This window comes from Vigna unguiculata, chromosome 7 (genome assembly GCF_037176805.1).
Source record: "Vigna unguiculata cultivar grain cowpea cultivar isolate G323 ecotype 2 chromosome 7, ASM3717680v1, whole genome shotgun sequence".
NCBI classification, from domain to species: Eukaryota; Viridiplantae; Streptophyta; class Magnoliopsida; order Fabales; family Fabaceae; genus Vigna; species Vigna unguiculata.
Window position 1 is genome coordinate 28,524,319 of NC_140798.1, and position 14,302 is coordinate 28,538,620.

At 31.8% G+C, this 14,302-nt stretch overlaps 1 protein-coding gene and 1 non-coding gene across 2 annotated transcripts; both read left to right on the plus strand.

Moving 5' to 3' along the window:
- Window positions 1-223: 223 nt before the first annotated feature.
- On the plus strand, window positions 224-305 carry TRNAS-UGA (transfer RNA serine (anticodon UGA)). Its single transcript has one exon. It is a non-coding gene; the product is annotated as a tRNA-Ser (tRNA).
- Window positions 306-9,734: 9,429 nt separating this feature from the next.
- Window positions 9,735-13,970, plus strand: LOC114192132 (uncharacterized). The gene is made up of 4 exons (XM_028081741.2): window positions 9,735-11,401; window positions 12,962-13,169; window positions 13,256-13,385; window positions 13,476-13,970. The coding sequence occupies exons 1-4, from the start codon at window positions 10,602-10,604 to the stop codon at window positions 13,736-13,738; spliced, it is 1,401 nt and encodes a 466-aa protein (XP_027937542.1). The 5' UTR covers window positions 9,735-10,601; the 3' UTR covers window positions 13,739-13,970.
- The last annotated feature ends 332 nt before the right edge of the window (window positions 13,971-14,302 follow it).

Sequence of the window (14,302 nt, forward strand, 5' to 3'; positions counted from 1 at the left end):
GTGTTACTTTGGATAATTCATCCTTTTTTTAATCTATTTTCATTTCATCTTCTTCATCTCTAGAAACATGTTATTTAATTTATTTTCTTTGAAATTAAAATATATTACTTTAAATGTAGTGTGTTTAACTATTAATTGTAATTATGTTTTTTTGGTAGAGTAAAAATGTAAAACGGACATTATTTTAAAACTTATATTTGCATGTTAGTGATAATTTCAAATTGTCGATATGTCCGAGTGGTTAAGGAGACAGACTTGAAATCTGTTGGGCTTCGCCCGCGCAGGTTCGAACCCTGCTGTCGACGTTAATTTTTCGCATTTTTTAATTTTTCTGATTTTTACGATAAAACTGTGTTCTTAATATATCTTTATTTTGAACTAAACATGATTTTCATTTCTCTAAAGTATAATTGTGCTTCTAACGACGAGTTTCTTGTATTATGATTATATCTACAAAAATTGTATTTTATTTTAAAGCATTGACATACAGTTTCATTATATTATTATTTTTTTTATAAAAAGTAAAAGTGAGATTGTTCTTATATACATTTCAGTAGAGTTTTTTTTTTTTTTTTTCTAAACCAAACTAAAATCGAGCTTCTGGTTCAAATTCTTTTAAAATATTAATTTCTACTCAAATAAAGAACTAAGACAACCAGCTACATGTATAACTAAACTTTTATTCCTATCCAATATCTCACCATTAAACCAAATTACATTACTTTCCATCATTTACTCCCTTTTTTTCTATACACAAATTTAATATTAATTAGATAATATTGTGATTTACCAAAATATCATTAGTTAATTTTAAAAAAATTAAATATGAATTAAACTAAAAACATGATTAATTAAGATGTTATTATTTATAAAATTAAAAATCATGTTAAAAATTATCTAACTTTTAAAATTTGATGCATTTAAATAATTAATTGTAAATCAAGTGACAAACATTTCCTCACACCAATTAAAATAAATAAATCATAATAAAAATTTCAAATGAAAAGATAGGAGTGAAGACTAAATTGAAATAATTTTAATAGGTATAATTATAATAACACACTTGGCCTTTATTACTTTATAGTACTTTTTTTTATTAATAGTTCACATGTTATGACATTATATTGGTTTTTATTTTTCTATTAAAAATTCACATGCTAGGGCATTATATTACTATTTATATTTTCTTATTAAAATTCACACGCCAGGACATTATTACATTTTATGTATTACTTAAATATTTTATTTCTCATATAGTTTATTTTGCATTCTCTTAAAGTAGGAAAAATTAGAAAGTACGAATAAGAAGTTAAAAAATAACAAAAAAATAAAATAAATCTTGGATTAAAATTGCATTCATATAATTTTATTTAAAATTATTTGTACCTCATTATGTAAGAATGTAAGTTATGGTTTGAAATTAGTATTTTGATATCAACTGTAGATTGATATTGAGTATTGAATGAAGTGCATCGACAGTAATATGATGTGAGAATTTAACGTAGAAGAATGCTTTAGGAGTGCAGAATTAATTCTGTCATTGTGAGCATTGATTTTTCGTACAATTATTAAAAGTATTTATTTGAAATTAAAGTTCACATATTGATATTATTCAAATTCTAATTACGAATAACATACATTCATTAGTAGAATTGCATCGATGGTTAATTATAGGATGACAAAAATATTCGCACCTGCAAATATTTGCAGATAAAATCTGCGGCGGATAGTTATTATCCGCGGGTAACGGGTAGCGAGTATTTTAATACCCGCTTATAAATGAGTCAGGTACGGGTATCATACTATCCGTATCCGCGGGTATCCGTTACCCGCAAAAAATTAAAATTAAAATTTAATTTATATTTTAATAAGTTAAATTTAATTAAAATTAAAATTAACAGTATATTTTATTATGTCAAATTTAATTATAATTAAAATTTAATTTAATTTATATTTTATTTTTATAATTTTATATTAAAAATTTATAAAATAAATATTTTTTAAATATTTGCGAGTATCGGGTATCCACGGGTACCCGCAGGTTTTAAAAATATCCGCGGGTATTTTTTAAGCGGATACCCGGCGGGTAAACAGGTGGGTAGCGGGCGGATTTTTTTTGGACGGGTCGGGTTACGGGTAGGCACTATTCGTGCCCGACCCGACCCGTTGCCATCCCTAGTTAATTATGTGTTATATATAAAGTAAAATGTTTACTTGGTTAAAATCATTTTTTTCTCTATTTTTATTTAAACTATTCAATTTGATCTTTTATTATTTTCTTAATTAAATTTTATTTTGTATTAAATCGATTCAAATTAGTTATTCTTTTTAGATTTGTATAAATCATGTAATTACATGTAAGTTCATAATATTTTTATTTTGATTTTATTTTTAATTTTTTTCTTACATATCAAGTTCGTATTGTGTAACTTAATGTGAAACCCCCTTAATTAAACCATCTATTTTCTCTCTCTGTAAGAATCCAAAAACACAGCTACTTCCACCCTCCCCCTCTACTATCAAATTCTCCTCTAGACTTCTCCTATTTGATCAGTTCCCTCACCAAATTCCTTGCATTCTGTGACCAGATTCTGGAAGAATAGACTCAATTGAACCCTTTGGTGCTTCATCCCTCAGCTCCCTCCCTCCTCGGTTAATTTAAGATCTCTGCCTCCTTGGTACCAATTTAAACCTCACCAAGCTCAAATCTTAGCAAAAGAGGTAAGGGAAGCTAACCTTCACTTAATTTTCGAGTAATTAGAGTCTTTGTGTGCTTGGATGGTATGATTCTTTGCTTAATTGCCATTTGGAACTACTTGTGGTGTGAAATTGGAATGCGGCATGTGAAGAACAGTTTGGAAATCCTGATAATTTCGCCCAGGCGAGTAGCTCTCGCCTGAGCGAAAGTATCGGAGAGTTACCTCTGTTGCTGCGCGAAGTCTCGCCTAGGCGAGCTGGGGTCGCTTGAGCGAGAGATCCTCTCGTCTAAGCAAACCAGCCTAGCCTGAGCGAGAACTCGCTCAGGTTTTCGAGTTGCCCACTGTAAGGGGTCTCGCCCAGGCGAGAGTAGTCCGCCTAAGCGAGATTACTCCCTAGCCTAGGCGAGATTCTCTAGCTTAAGCGAATTTCACTACAGAGTTATGTTTTCTTCTTTGTTTTAAATGCACAATAGCTTTATTTAGTGAGATAATGTGATGTTTGCTTATAGTATGCTGGATAATAATGATTTGTAGTATATGCACATAATTGTATGATGAAAGTTTGAGGAATGAGATGGTGAAGGGATGAGATGGAAAAGTACTTAGTGTGTTTAAGCACTTAAGGACTCAGATTTGGTTGGCATCCTGACGCTCTAATAATCCATTAAGACTCATGTAGAGTGTGATGGTTATGTCGTGAGGAGTAGTAGGAGGTCCTAGTTTATGGACCCGATCAATCATAGACGCGAAGGGGACTTACCTTGGGAGTGGTTGGGTGATAACCCCTTGAGCCTAAACTCTGCAGAGTTTGGGAACCTTCACAGGTGCAAGCTACCAAGAGATCCAATGTGCTTACATAATCCGGATATTGAGTTAGAGTCGGGTACTTGTGTTTCTTGTAGTGGTGACTTGATTTAAATTCTGATGGGTGTGAAATTATTTATTTACTTATATTCATGACTTCACCTCTTAATGTATGTTTGGTTAACTTACCCTTCTTGCCTGGCTTGTTTTTCTTATGAATGTCTTCTTTTGCGATGACCACCTACGACTTGGTGTGAGCAGAGAAGGATCCAAGTGATGGTACTCCTCCATTGGACTGGATCTGATCTGCGACTTTTGGTGTTTATATTGCATTTTGGTTCGTGCTTTCAGAATAGAGCATTTTGGGATGTACATGTTATATCTTTCCTTAACATAGGTTCTCTGAGTAGTTGAAAATTTAAAACAGGTTACTTGGGATGACTGTATTAAACTCTTGTATGACTTTTCTGACTATCTGCTTTGCAATATCATAATATGATATTTTGTTTAGTAACTTAAAGGACTATTAAATGGGATGTTACACTTAACAATGTCAGCATCACGTATAAAGAAATAATATATTGTATTTGATTCAATTGTTATATTTATTTATTTATTTCTCATTTCAATATTTTAAAAAAAAATAAGTTTTCTTTGTCTAAAAGGAGACTTAATTAATAATTAAATTTAATTATAATTTATATGTGTATATATGTCAAAATATTTTTAAAAAAATTATATATCAAATCACTTCATCTAAATATTAAAATTAATTTTTTTTTTAAATTTAAAAAATATCTATTTTAAACTTAGATTTATTTTTAAAATATTAAAGTGTAAAGGCAAAATTGTTATTGTAACTTTTAAATTTTAATATATGAAATAATTATAAAATTTTATTTCCCTTTATTATTTTATTTATAAATTTAAACTATACATTTTTTAATTTACTAATAAATTTATTAATAAAAATTATAAATAAGCTAACAAAAAAATAAATTTATGTAATTATATCAAATATTAACATAAGAACTTTAGACTTACATTTTTAATATTTTAAAAAAATTATAAATTTAATTTTTTTAAATTAAATTAAAAAATAAAATTAATTCAATATTTAAGTGGAGTAATTTGACGAATAAATTTTAAAACATATTTTAACATGTATATATATATATATGTTATAATTAAGTTTAATAATAGCAAACAACAAGAAACTAATTCAACTAGATCACGACGTCCAAAACAACAAACACCCACAAACTTCTAAATATTGGGTACAACAACCAATAGCCACAACACCTCCATCACCTCCTTCCAAGAAATCACCTAGAAAACCAAACATACCAATGTGTATTTATATCACATTGAAATCAGAAAAATTATGAAGCACTACACCACCACAGACAACCTAAAAGAACCCACTAAATCACGTCGACTGTTAACGTCGAAGACACCAAGAACAACTGCCACCAGCAACGTCAACGCGTCATCCTCATTCCACTCTAATGTGAAGTCCTTCAACGTCGAAGACACCAACAAGTTCCTGCCACACACTCACGAATTTGCAAATGGATTAGGTTCCATGAAAAGTTATCTTGTTAAATGAAACATGCATGAAAAGTTAATGAAGTTGAAATCAGATCCAAGTAAAACAAAACCGATTCCATTTGCTTCTTCAATAACAAATCCAATTCCAACTAAAATAGATTTAGTTTCAGCCAAAATAGACCTAGTTCCGCCACTCTGCCGTTGTGCTATCTTCATCACCGTGCCTCTCCTCAACGAACAACAATGGAGAGGTAGGGAAGTGGTAGGGAACATGAAACATCAAACAAAACGAGAGTGGTAGGTCACATCACAAAATAAAAAGAACCATAGTATGGTGGAACAAGCACGACATACAACTCACCTGTTAGAGCTCAGGCATGTCGATAGTCTCTTAGCCTAACGATGGAGAATGGAGAACCTTCCTTCTTTCCAACTCATGTAATAAAATAAATCAACTGCCTTCTTAATGGTAATTCAATGGTTCATTCAAGACATTGAACAATACACAATGCACGGTCAAACAAGTTAGGAATCTATCTTGTTTATGCATTAGGAATCTCTACTGTATGCATTAGGAATCACTCTTCATTACAAACCTTGAGTAGTGCAATGTGTTGGATTTGTTTATTGTAATAAAAAAATGAGGGTATAATAGTAAAATACTTAAAATCACTCTCAAATCTCATGTGGGATGCAAAATGGAGAATGATCTCACAAATGAGCTCTTTGCCTTGCTTTTTGTTGGGTATTGGGCTCCCTTCCTATGTGGAGAAAAGGCCCAAAATTTGAGAAGTCCATGTCTCACTTAACCTAGTGGAGAGGGGGATATAAAATAAAGAGAGAGGCAGAACAATAGAGTCAGAGCACACTGAAAGCCCTAACACATAGAGGGAGAGGTAGAGGGAAAATTTTGTTCACGTTTTTCACAAAGCTGTCACAGTAGAATCGGCGCTGCGGATTCGTTCACCGTTGGATTGAGCTGAAACTTTTACAGTAGGTTCGGAACTCATTGCTCTTCATTCTGACCGGTCGGATCTTTGATAAGAGGTCTAAGTTGGGAGATATTAATTTCGCACTGCAGCAGTGATTTGTAGAGGTTTTCCTCTCTTGTTCTTCCCTATTTTGAAAACTTTGTTGCTTTGTTATTTGGTTGGGTGTTGGCACTAATTTGTGCTATTGATTGAGACTCTTTTGTACTCTTGTTGATCATAGTGAAGCTATTTCTTTGGTCTGGACGAGTCGTGGTTTTTACCCTTGATTTGAGGGGTTTTCCACGTTAAAAATCTTGGTGCCTTTATTTGTGCTTTTGGTGATTTATTATTGTTGCTCTTTGATTATTGCTCCTCATAGATTCTTGCAAGTTAGGGGAAATTATATCCGCTGCATTCTCTGGTATATTGTTTGTTGTTGTTTTCCCCATCACTTTCCATTCTACTAAAAAGAACACGAAAAATCTTTTAAATCGATGTTTCCTATCTCCTTTGAACATTAATTACCTCCAAAAGCGCATAGTCTTACATAAGTCTTAGAGAAATATAAGGATTGTGGAAAGAGAAATTAAATTTTAGGTTAAATTACTCTTTTGGTCATTCTATTTGTCAAGTAATATTAGTGTGATCCTAAAGCTTTTTTTTCTGTCTCAATTTGGTCCTAATTTTCTTAAAAATGATTCAATTTGGTCCTTACTGTTGATTTTGACCAAACGGTGTTAAAGTTAATGCGTGTTAAAGTTAATGCCACGTGTCAATTTTTGGTTTTTTGAATATTTTATATTTTTTATATTTTTTTAATTTTAATTTTATGTTTAATGTGTGTCACTCAATAATTGTGCCACGTGTCAAAATGATTCAATTTGATCCCTATTTGTTTTTAGTTTCAATGTAGTCTCAATTTTTTGTAAAAATGAAGCAATATTGTCCCTCCTTAAATTTACACTCAATTTAGTTTTTGTATAAATCTTATGATGATATTCTTTCTAAAATTGACAGTTTTATTAAATATTTGTAGAAATATTTTTAAACAAGATTTTTTTTTTAGTTTTATTATTAAACAAAGTTAAACTCCAAACTTAATTTCAACAATTAACAATTTTTTCATCATATATAAATACATCAAGTGTATCATATTATATAAACTTAGTAAAGATTAAAAATCAAATAACTTGTCACACATAAGTTTTGGAACTAAATTTAAAGTTTAAAACAAAATCAAAGTTTAATATTTTGTATAGAATTTAAAGTTAATTTAAAATATTTCTATAAATATTTAATAAAAACATTAATTTTAGAAAGAATATCAACATAAGATTTATAAAAAAGTAATTGAGTGTCAATTTAAGGAGGGACAATATTGCTTCATTTTTACAAAAAAATGGAACTAAATTAAAACAAAAAAATAAATAAAGGGACCAAATTGAATCATTTGACACAATTGTGAAGGGATACGTGTGAAAAATAAAAAAATTAAAAAATTAAAAAAATAAAATAAAAAAATAGAAATTGACATGTGACATTGACTTTAACATCGTTTGGTCAAACTAACGGTAAAGACTATATTAAATCATTTAAGAAAATGAAGACCAAAATTGAAACAAAAGAAAAATTGAGAACTAAACTAATATTATTTGAAAAATAGAAGAACCGAGTAATTTAACCTAAATTTTAATATTAATAAAAGAAGAGAGATGGTATGAGAGAAAATGAGAGTAGGTTTAAAAATTTGCACACCACCACATTATTAATGGTTCCACCTTTTTTTATGCTTAAATTTGCAATGAAAAAATAAGCTTTTTTGTGATTTAAAATTTGGGTTGTCTACATTGTATCATGTATCTTAAAATTACTTTATGTGTCCATTCTATTATATATATATATATATATATATATATATATATATATATATATATATATATATATATATATATATATATATATATATATATAATCCTATCTTAAATTAAAACTTCACTTTGTATTTTCAGAAAAGTTTAATTAAGTTTTAATTGAGTAATAATTATGCGTGTTTTTAATGTGATTTTTGTGTGGTTTGTCTAGCACTTAAAATTTTTAAATTTTTAATTAAATTATTTTTATTATTAATATTTTTATTAATTGAGTGATATAAATGTTAAACTACTAATAACTTTATTGTTCTATTATTATTATTTTTTATTAATAACTTCCACATCATTACTTATGTATTAAGGAACCGATTAGATTGTTTGTTCTTATAACTTATTTATATTAATTACATAATATTACATTTCTTAATAGATAAGACAAGTAAGTAAGATGATAAGATATATAACAATAATACTATTTGATTAATAAAAAGAATTAAACGACATAAACTTAATTAGAAAATATAAAAATTTTAAATGCTTAATAAACTAAAAAGTAAACAAAAAATAAATTATAAATACCTAAATGTATTTAAATTATTAGTTTTATTTTAAAAAAAATTAATTTAAAGCATGAATTCTTCAAAACACACGATTTATCTTTTGGCAATTTTCTTTTTTAAATATCCGTAAGTACTAAAGCAAGTAGAACCGGAAGCGCAAAAAACCCGAAGTATCAAAACTATATGTTGTGAACAAAAAAATGGTTGAAGTCTAATATTGTAGATTTAGGAAGAAGAATCGGCAAATCTTCACATCAAGTCCACAAATCTAATATCGTCATATTCACGAGTCCATGTCTCTCAGTTAGACCACATTATTAACTACAAACAACATTCATACTACACCAAACAATGTCAAACATATCTACCTATTCAAAATACCCAACCCAACACATGTTTTTTTTTTTTTTTTTTTTTTTTTTTTCTTACATGTGGATACCATTTATTTCCCTACATTTTCTAAAATCACTTACACTATTATGCATAGTCAATTTATCGTTAATCACTCATTCTGGTATAACTCCAAGACGTATATATGTTATAAAATTATTATCATCATCTAACTCAACCTATTTTACAAGCTATTCAAGTATTTCATTATTTTAAGAACAAATTTGGTAGTTTTACTCTGCCATTCTCTTTCAGAATTCTTGTTCTGGTGCTTCTTTTCCTTTAGAAAGTGACTATACGTGATGATTAGTTTTACATTATATATGGCAAACACATATATTCCTATGCCAGTCTTAACTGTTGAGCATTAAGCCTGTAGGGTACACTGTGAAACAGACCTTCCCTGTTTTCACTATATTGTTTTCTATAAATAATATATTCAGGCACGTTCCATTTCAATCTTCTATTGTTTTCACATACGACATTACCATTTTTATGTCCCTCCGCAAAATTGGTGGACCTCTACACATATGATGAATATCGTTCACACAAAATCAATTTTTGCAGGCAAAAGATTATCGGATTCTAAGCCAAATATGTATAAAAAAATAATATTTTCTGTGGTCTTTGTAAAGAAATTGATAAAATGTAAAACTTTTTGAGTGTGGAAGGACCCCCGGTATTCCACCTTGATTTTTGCTCTTAAGGTGTTTGATTTAAGTCCATTGAAACTTCCTAAGTTGAAGAAATTGTGTCCCCAGTCCAGCTCACACTGTATTGTATTGCATCTGTGATTATTTTTTAGAAGTTCTCATATTTAGGTGCAGTGAGTCAGAGTCAACAGTCACAACTCCTGTCTTTACTCTTTAGATTATTTTGTAAACTTGTAAAATGGTAATGGTAATGGAAGGTTAGGTTCATGGGAGATGGGTACGCCGGGTTTCCTGTGACGTGGAGTTCCAAATAAGAATCTCACTTCCATGTCCACCGTCACCACCACCTCCACTTCTTTCTTCATTTAATTTACTTTCATTATTACCATTTAGTATTCTTTTCCTTCGCTTAATTCACTTGCTTCTCTGTCTTAGTCAAACAAGAAAAACAATAAAAATATGAAAACCCATACCTGCCTTGTAAGTTATAACAATGCTGTGTGAACTTCGCAATTCTAATGTTTATGATCAGGTTAACTTTTTCCTATTCAAAATGATCAATAAAAATCAACCAGTTTATTAAACTACATCAGCAAATTTTACATGCCCTATAAACGATATTGCCTTTGCGTGTGTTGTGTCCACTACACAACTAAAAGCAGACCAATAATCTTTTCTTTTTTGGTAGCAGTTGGGGATGAGCATCACACTCACCATACCATACCCATAGGCATCTTCTTTGTTTCTCTTTTTTCTTGTCTATGTGTTGAATTATGGCATCATTTCCAAATAACGATTCCATTTTTCTAACATTTTATTCACAAATGCCAAATGGCACCAACCCATTTCCTTGAAGACTCCTTCCCCTTTTCTACTCAATTCTGAACGGAAAGCAAAGCAAGCCTTCAACTAGTTCCTAATCTAATCCACCTCAATACTTATTTTTATATACTTAGTTTTTGGTTTCTTCGTTTTTCCTTCCAAGTCACTGTATATTATCCAACTAGTCCTTCCATTCTCACACAAAATACATGTCTCGCCAAACGTAATCATCTGACAGAGTTAAACCTCACAACTCTGCAATTAATTAACTCCACATCTTATGATTTCTCCAAGGCAAGATCCTCTTTTTTCACAGGCCGGCTTCTCCACCATGCTCAAGCTCCTCAACAAGAACATCCGCCGCTTCCTCCGCCGTCTCCGGTGGCCAATTCGCCGCCGCTCGAAGCCCAAAGTGGTAGTGATCAGCAAGCTCGGAAAGAACGCCCCAAAGGCCCAAACTGAGCCAAGCCCAAACCTTTCCGCGGCTGTTCATCCTAACGCGCAATTGGGTACTCCGAAGCCAATCCGGATCGCCACGTTCAACGCCGCGCTATTCTCCATGGCCCCGGCGCTCCCGAAAGCTGCCCGCGAGTTGGGGGAGCAAAACGGCGTCGCTCCGAAGGCGAATTCGCGGCCGAGAAGCATACTGAAGCATTCGCCATCGCAGTCGCAATCAGTGAGGAACAGAGCAGAGGAGAACGTTGGCAGCAGACAGAAGATGAGGGTTTCCATAAATTTACCAGACAACGAGATTTCGCTGCTGCGAAGCCGACAATCGAGCTTCTCGGAACACGACAAGGAGGGGCTGAAGGCGTGGTCGGTGGGGGGAGGTGGGGCCCACGTGAGTAACAGAACGGTTGTTGAGGTTCTGAAGGAAGTGGACGCGGATGTTTTGGGTCTGCAAGATGTGAAGGCTGAGGAAGAGAATGGGATGAAGCCTTTGTCTGATTTGGCTGCGGCGCTGGGAATGAACTACGTCTTCGCCGAAAGCTGGGCACCTGAGTACGGCAATGCTGTCTTGTCCAAATGGCCCATCAAACGCTGCGTCTCTCACCAAATCTTCGATCACACTGATTTCAGGTCAGTTTTTTTTTTAACTAACTTTTCATTTTAATGCTGCACTTCTTCTCCATTGCTGTTTCTGCAGTTTCTTTGTTTATGTTAAGCTTTTTGGGTCACTGGAATGGAACAGGACTGAACTCGAAAATGAAGAAACAGTAGTTTTTAATTCTTCAAACAAAACTCCAATGGAACTTCCGATTATTTACTTATTTTAATTTAGTTCTTCCATTGGTAAACTGTCATCTCAACTCAACTAAACTTTTAGTTTGATGATTTATTTTTTTTAATAATTGTTTCTCATTGGTCATAGAAATTAAACACGAGATTTATTTATTTATTACATTTCATTGTATTTTATCTTTGATTGCATATTTAAACACGAGAATTAACTTATCTTCCAATAATTGATTTCTACACTTCATTCTAACAGTACCTGCAGAGTCTGAAAAGCTTATCATTAAATAAATACATGTAGCAGGTATTCTCCTTTCATTTTTTATATAGTAGTGTAACGACGCCAAAATATTTTTTTAAAGAAAAAGGAGTAAAGTTAAGACACCTTTTGGTTTTCTGCCCTTGTATGTATTTCGAAGAAGCTTCTTGGTGCTTGTCACTGCAAAAAAAAAATAAAATGAAAAGATAATCACTTTTCTGCTCATAAAGTGACCCATTATTCCATCACTTTTGAACCAAAAAAGAATTCTTAAACTAACACATGGGAAGTTTCCAAAAGCCACACAGAAGATTTTCTCATTCACTAACTACTCCCTCTTTCAAACCAATGCTTAAGCAATGATCGACCTTTCCCATTTAGCTTTACGCAAAAAGTTTAGCGTTAACATCAATTCTGAAACTGCTCTTAGATTCTTTCCTTGTTTTCTTCTACGTGGCAACGGCAATGATCAAAATGCACGACATGCCAACTGTAATAGCTGTTGGCAGCGATGCAGGATTCATCCCCACCTACTCCTTATTGGGATTCTCTGTTGTCACCATTCATCCATGTTCCCTTCACACTCCTATTTTATTTTCAACCTGTATTTTTTTAGAAGTTTATAGATGCATAATTTAGTGATCACGGAATATTCCAACCAAGGAACACCAGTTTCAGATTTTTCTTCTTGTTTTATACAAACTTTTAGATTCTCCAAATACAAATGATGGCTTATTTCCTTGAATACTATAAACAACTCCTCTAAAATGTAACTCTATCTGGTTTGTGTTTTTGAAGAACGAAACTTGCACAGTGTGCAGCATAAAATAATTCAAGTTTGGTGTGAAACAAATCTGTCTGATGCATATGAGGTACTGTTTGTCTGGGTTGGGAGAACAGTCAGAATATATACTTTTCTTGCTCAAGTTGGATCATAATTATATTGAGAAATTTGTTACTTTCCTCCAAAGGCATAATCTGTTGAAAAATGATTGTGGAAATCCAAATTCCAACCCGTGAAAGCAACCTACTTAGAAGGATCGAAGCATTCTAGAGAGTGAAAGTATAGTGGTTAGAGAATGACTTAACAACAAGTATGAGCATGACATCCACAAAATTGTGATTAATTAATTTTTGATCCACAGGAATGTGCTGAAGGCCACTATCGATGTTCCTCAAGTAGGTGAACTTAACTTCTACTGTACCCATCTTGATCATCTTGATGAGAATTGGCGAATGAAGCAGGTAAATGCAATAATTCAATCTAGTGATGAGCCTCACATCTTAGCTGGAGGCCTTAATTCACTGGATGAATCAGATTACTCCCAAGAAAGATGGACAGATATTGTGAAGGTAGTAGTACCTCTATTATTGTGTTGCTTTTTGGTCTCAATCTTAAAAGTAACAAAAGTAGAAATCAAATTTTTTGCTGGGTCCAGTACTATGAAGAGATGGGAAAGCCAACACCAAAGGTTGAAGTGATGAAATATCTCAAGAGTAAAGACTACACTGATGCAAAGGGCTATGCAGGGGAATGCGAGTCTGTTGTCATGATTGCCAAGGGCCAAAGTACAAACACAATCTTCAAACTCTAATAAACATGGTTATTAGTTATTGTTATTAATTACTATGATCACTAAAATTGCAAATATTGTGCAGGTGTTCAAGGCACATGTAAGTATGGAACTAGGGTAGATTACATATTATCATCATCAAATTCTCCATACAAGTTTGTTCCTGGTTCCTATTTAGTACTTTCTTCCAAAGGGACTTCAGATCATCACATAGTGAAAGTTGATGTGGTGAAGGCAAATGACAACCCTGAAGAGAAGGTGACAAAGAATACGCAACAACCAAGACAGAGAGTTGTAAAAATAACACAATCCACTCCCTCAAAAGGTATCTGGAAAACACACAATTGAGACCTATATTGAGTTCCATTGGTTAGACTAGTATGATGATGATAATATTTCGGAATTGGGCATTTTGTTTTGTTCCTCCTGCTTCTGTACACAGCTTTATTCAAATAGATTTAGCAGCATATGAGAAAAAAAGAGTCTGTTCTGTGATCATGTATGTCATTTTTTCACAAAATAGTTGTATAGATTTTGATTAAGAACTCTAAAAATCTATGAAGTGATTTCTTGCTGGTCATTCCTTGACTATGTTCCTATGTATGATGTTTTTATTTTTTTGAAAAAAATAATTGTATAGATTTGACTTTAAGAATTTTGAAAATCTACTGTGTGATTTCTTGCTTGTCTTTTTCTGACAATGTTCATAAAATTCAGGAGTATGATACGCTGTTTTGAATTGAAAGTATAATTAGTTCGTCACTATTAATATTTAAAGAAACATAATAAGAATTATTATTATTATTTATATAACTTCATAAAAATGAGATGCATTTATAAGTGTTTAATCTATTGTTCTTGTTAGAGGAATTATACTCTTTCATTTTATGTACATCTATTATATATATCTAT

Coding starts and splice junctions, on each gene's coding strand:
- LOC114192132 (XM_028081741.2), top strand. CDS start 10,602: ATGATTTCTCCAAGGCAAGATCCTCTTTTTTCACAGGCCGGCTTCTCC. Junction 11,402..12,961: donor TTCGATCACACTGATTTCAG/GTCAGTTTTTTT, acceptor TTTGATCCACAG/GAATGTGCTGAAGGCCACTA. Junction 13,170..13,255: donor GATGGACAGATATTGTGAAG/GTAGTAGTACCT, acceptor TGCTGGGTCCAG/TACTATGAAGAGATGGGAAA.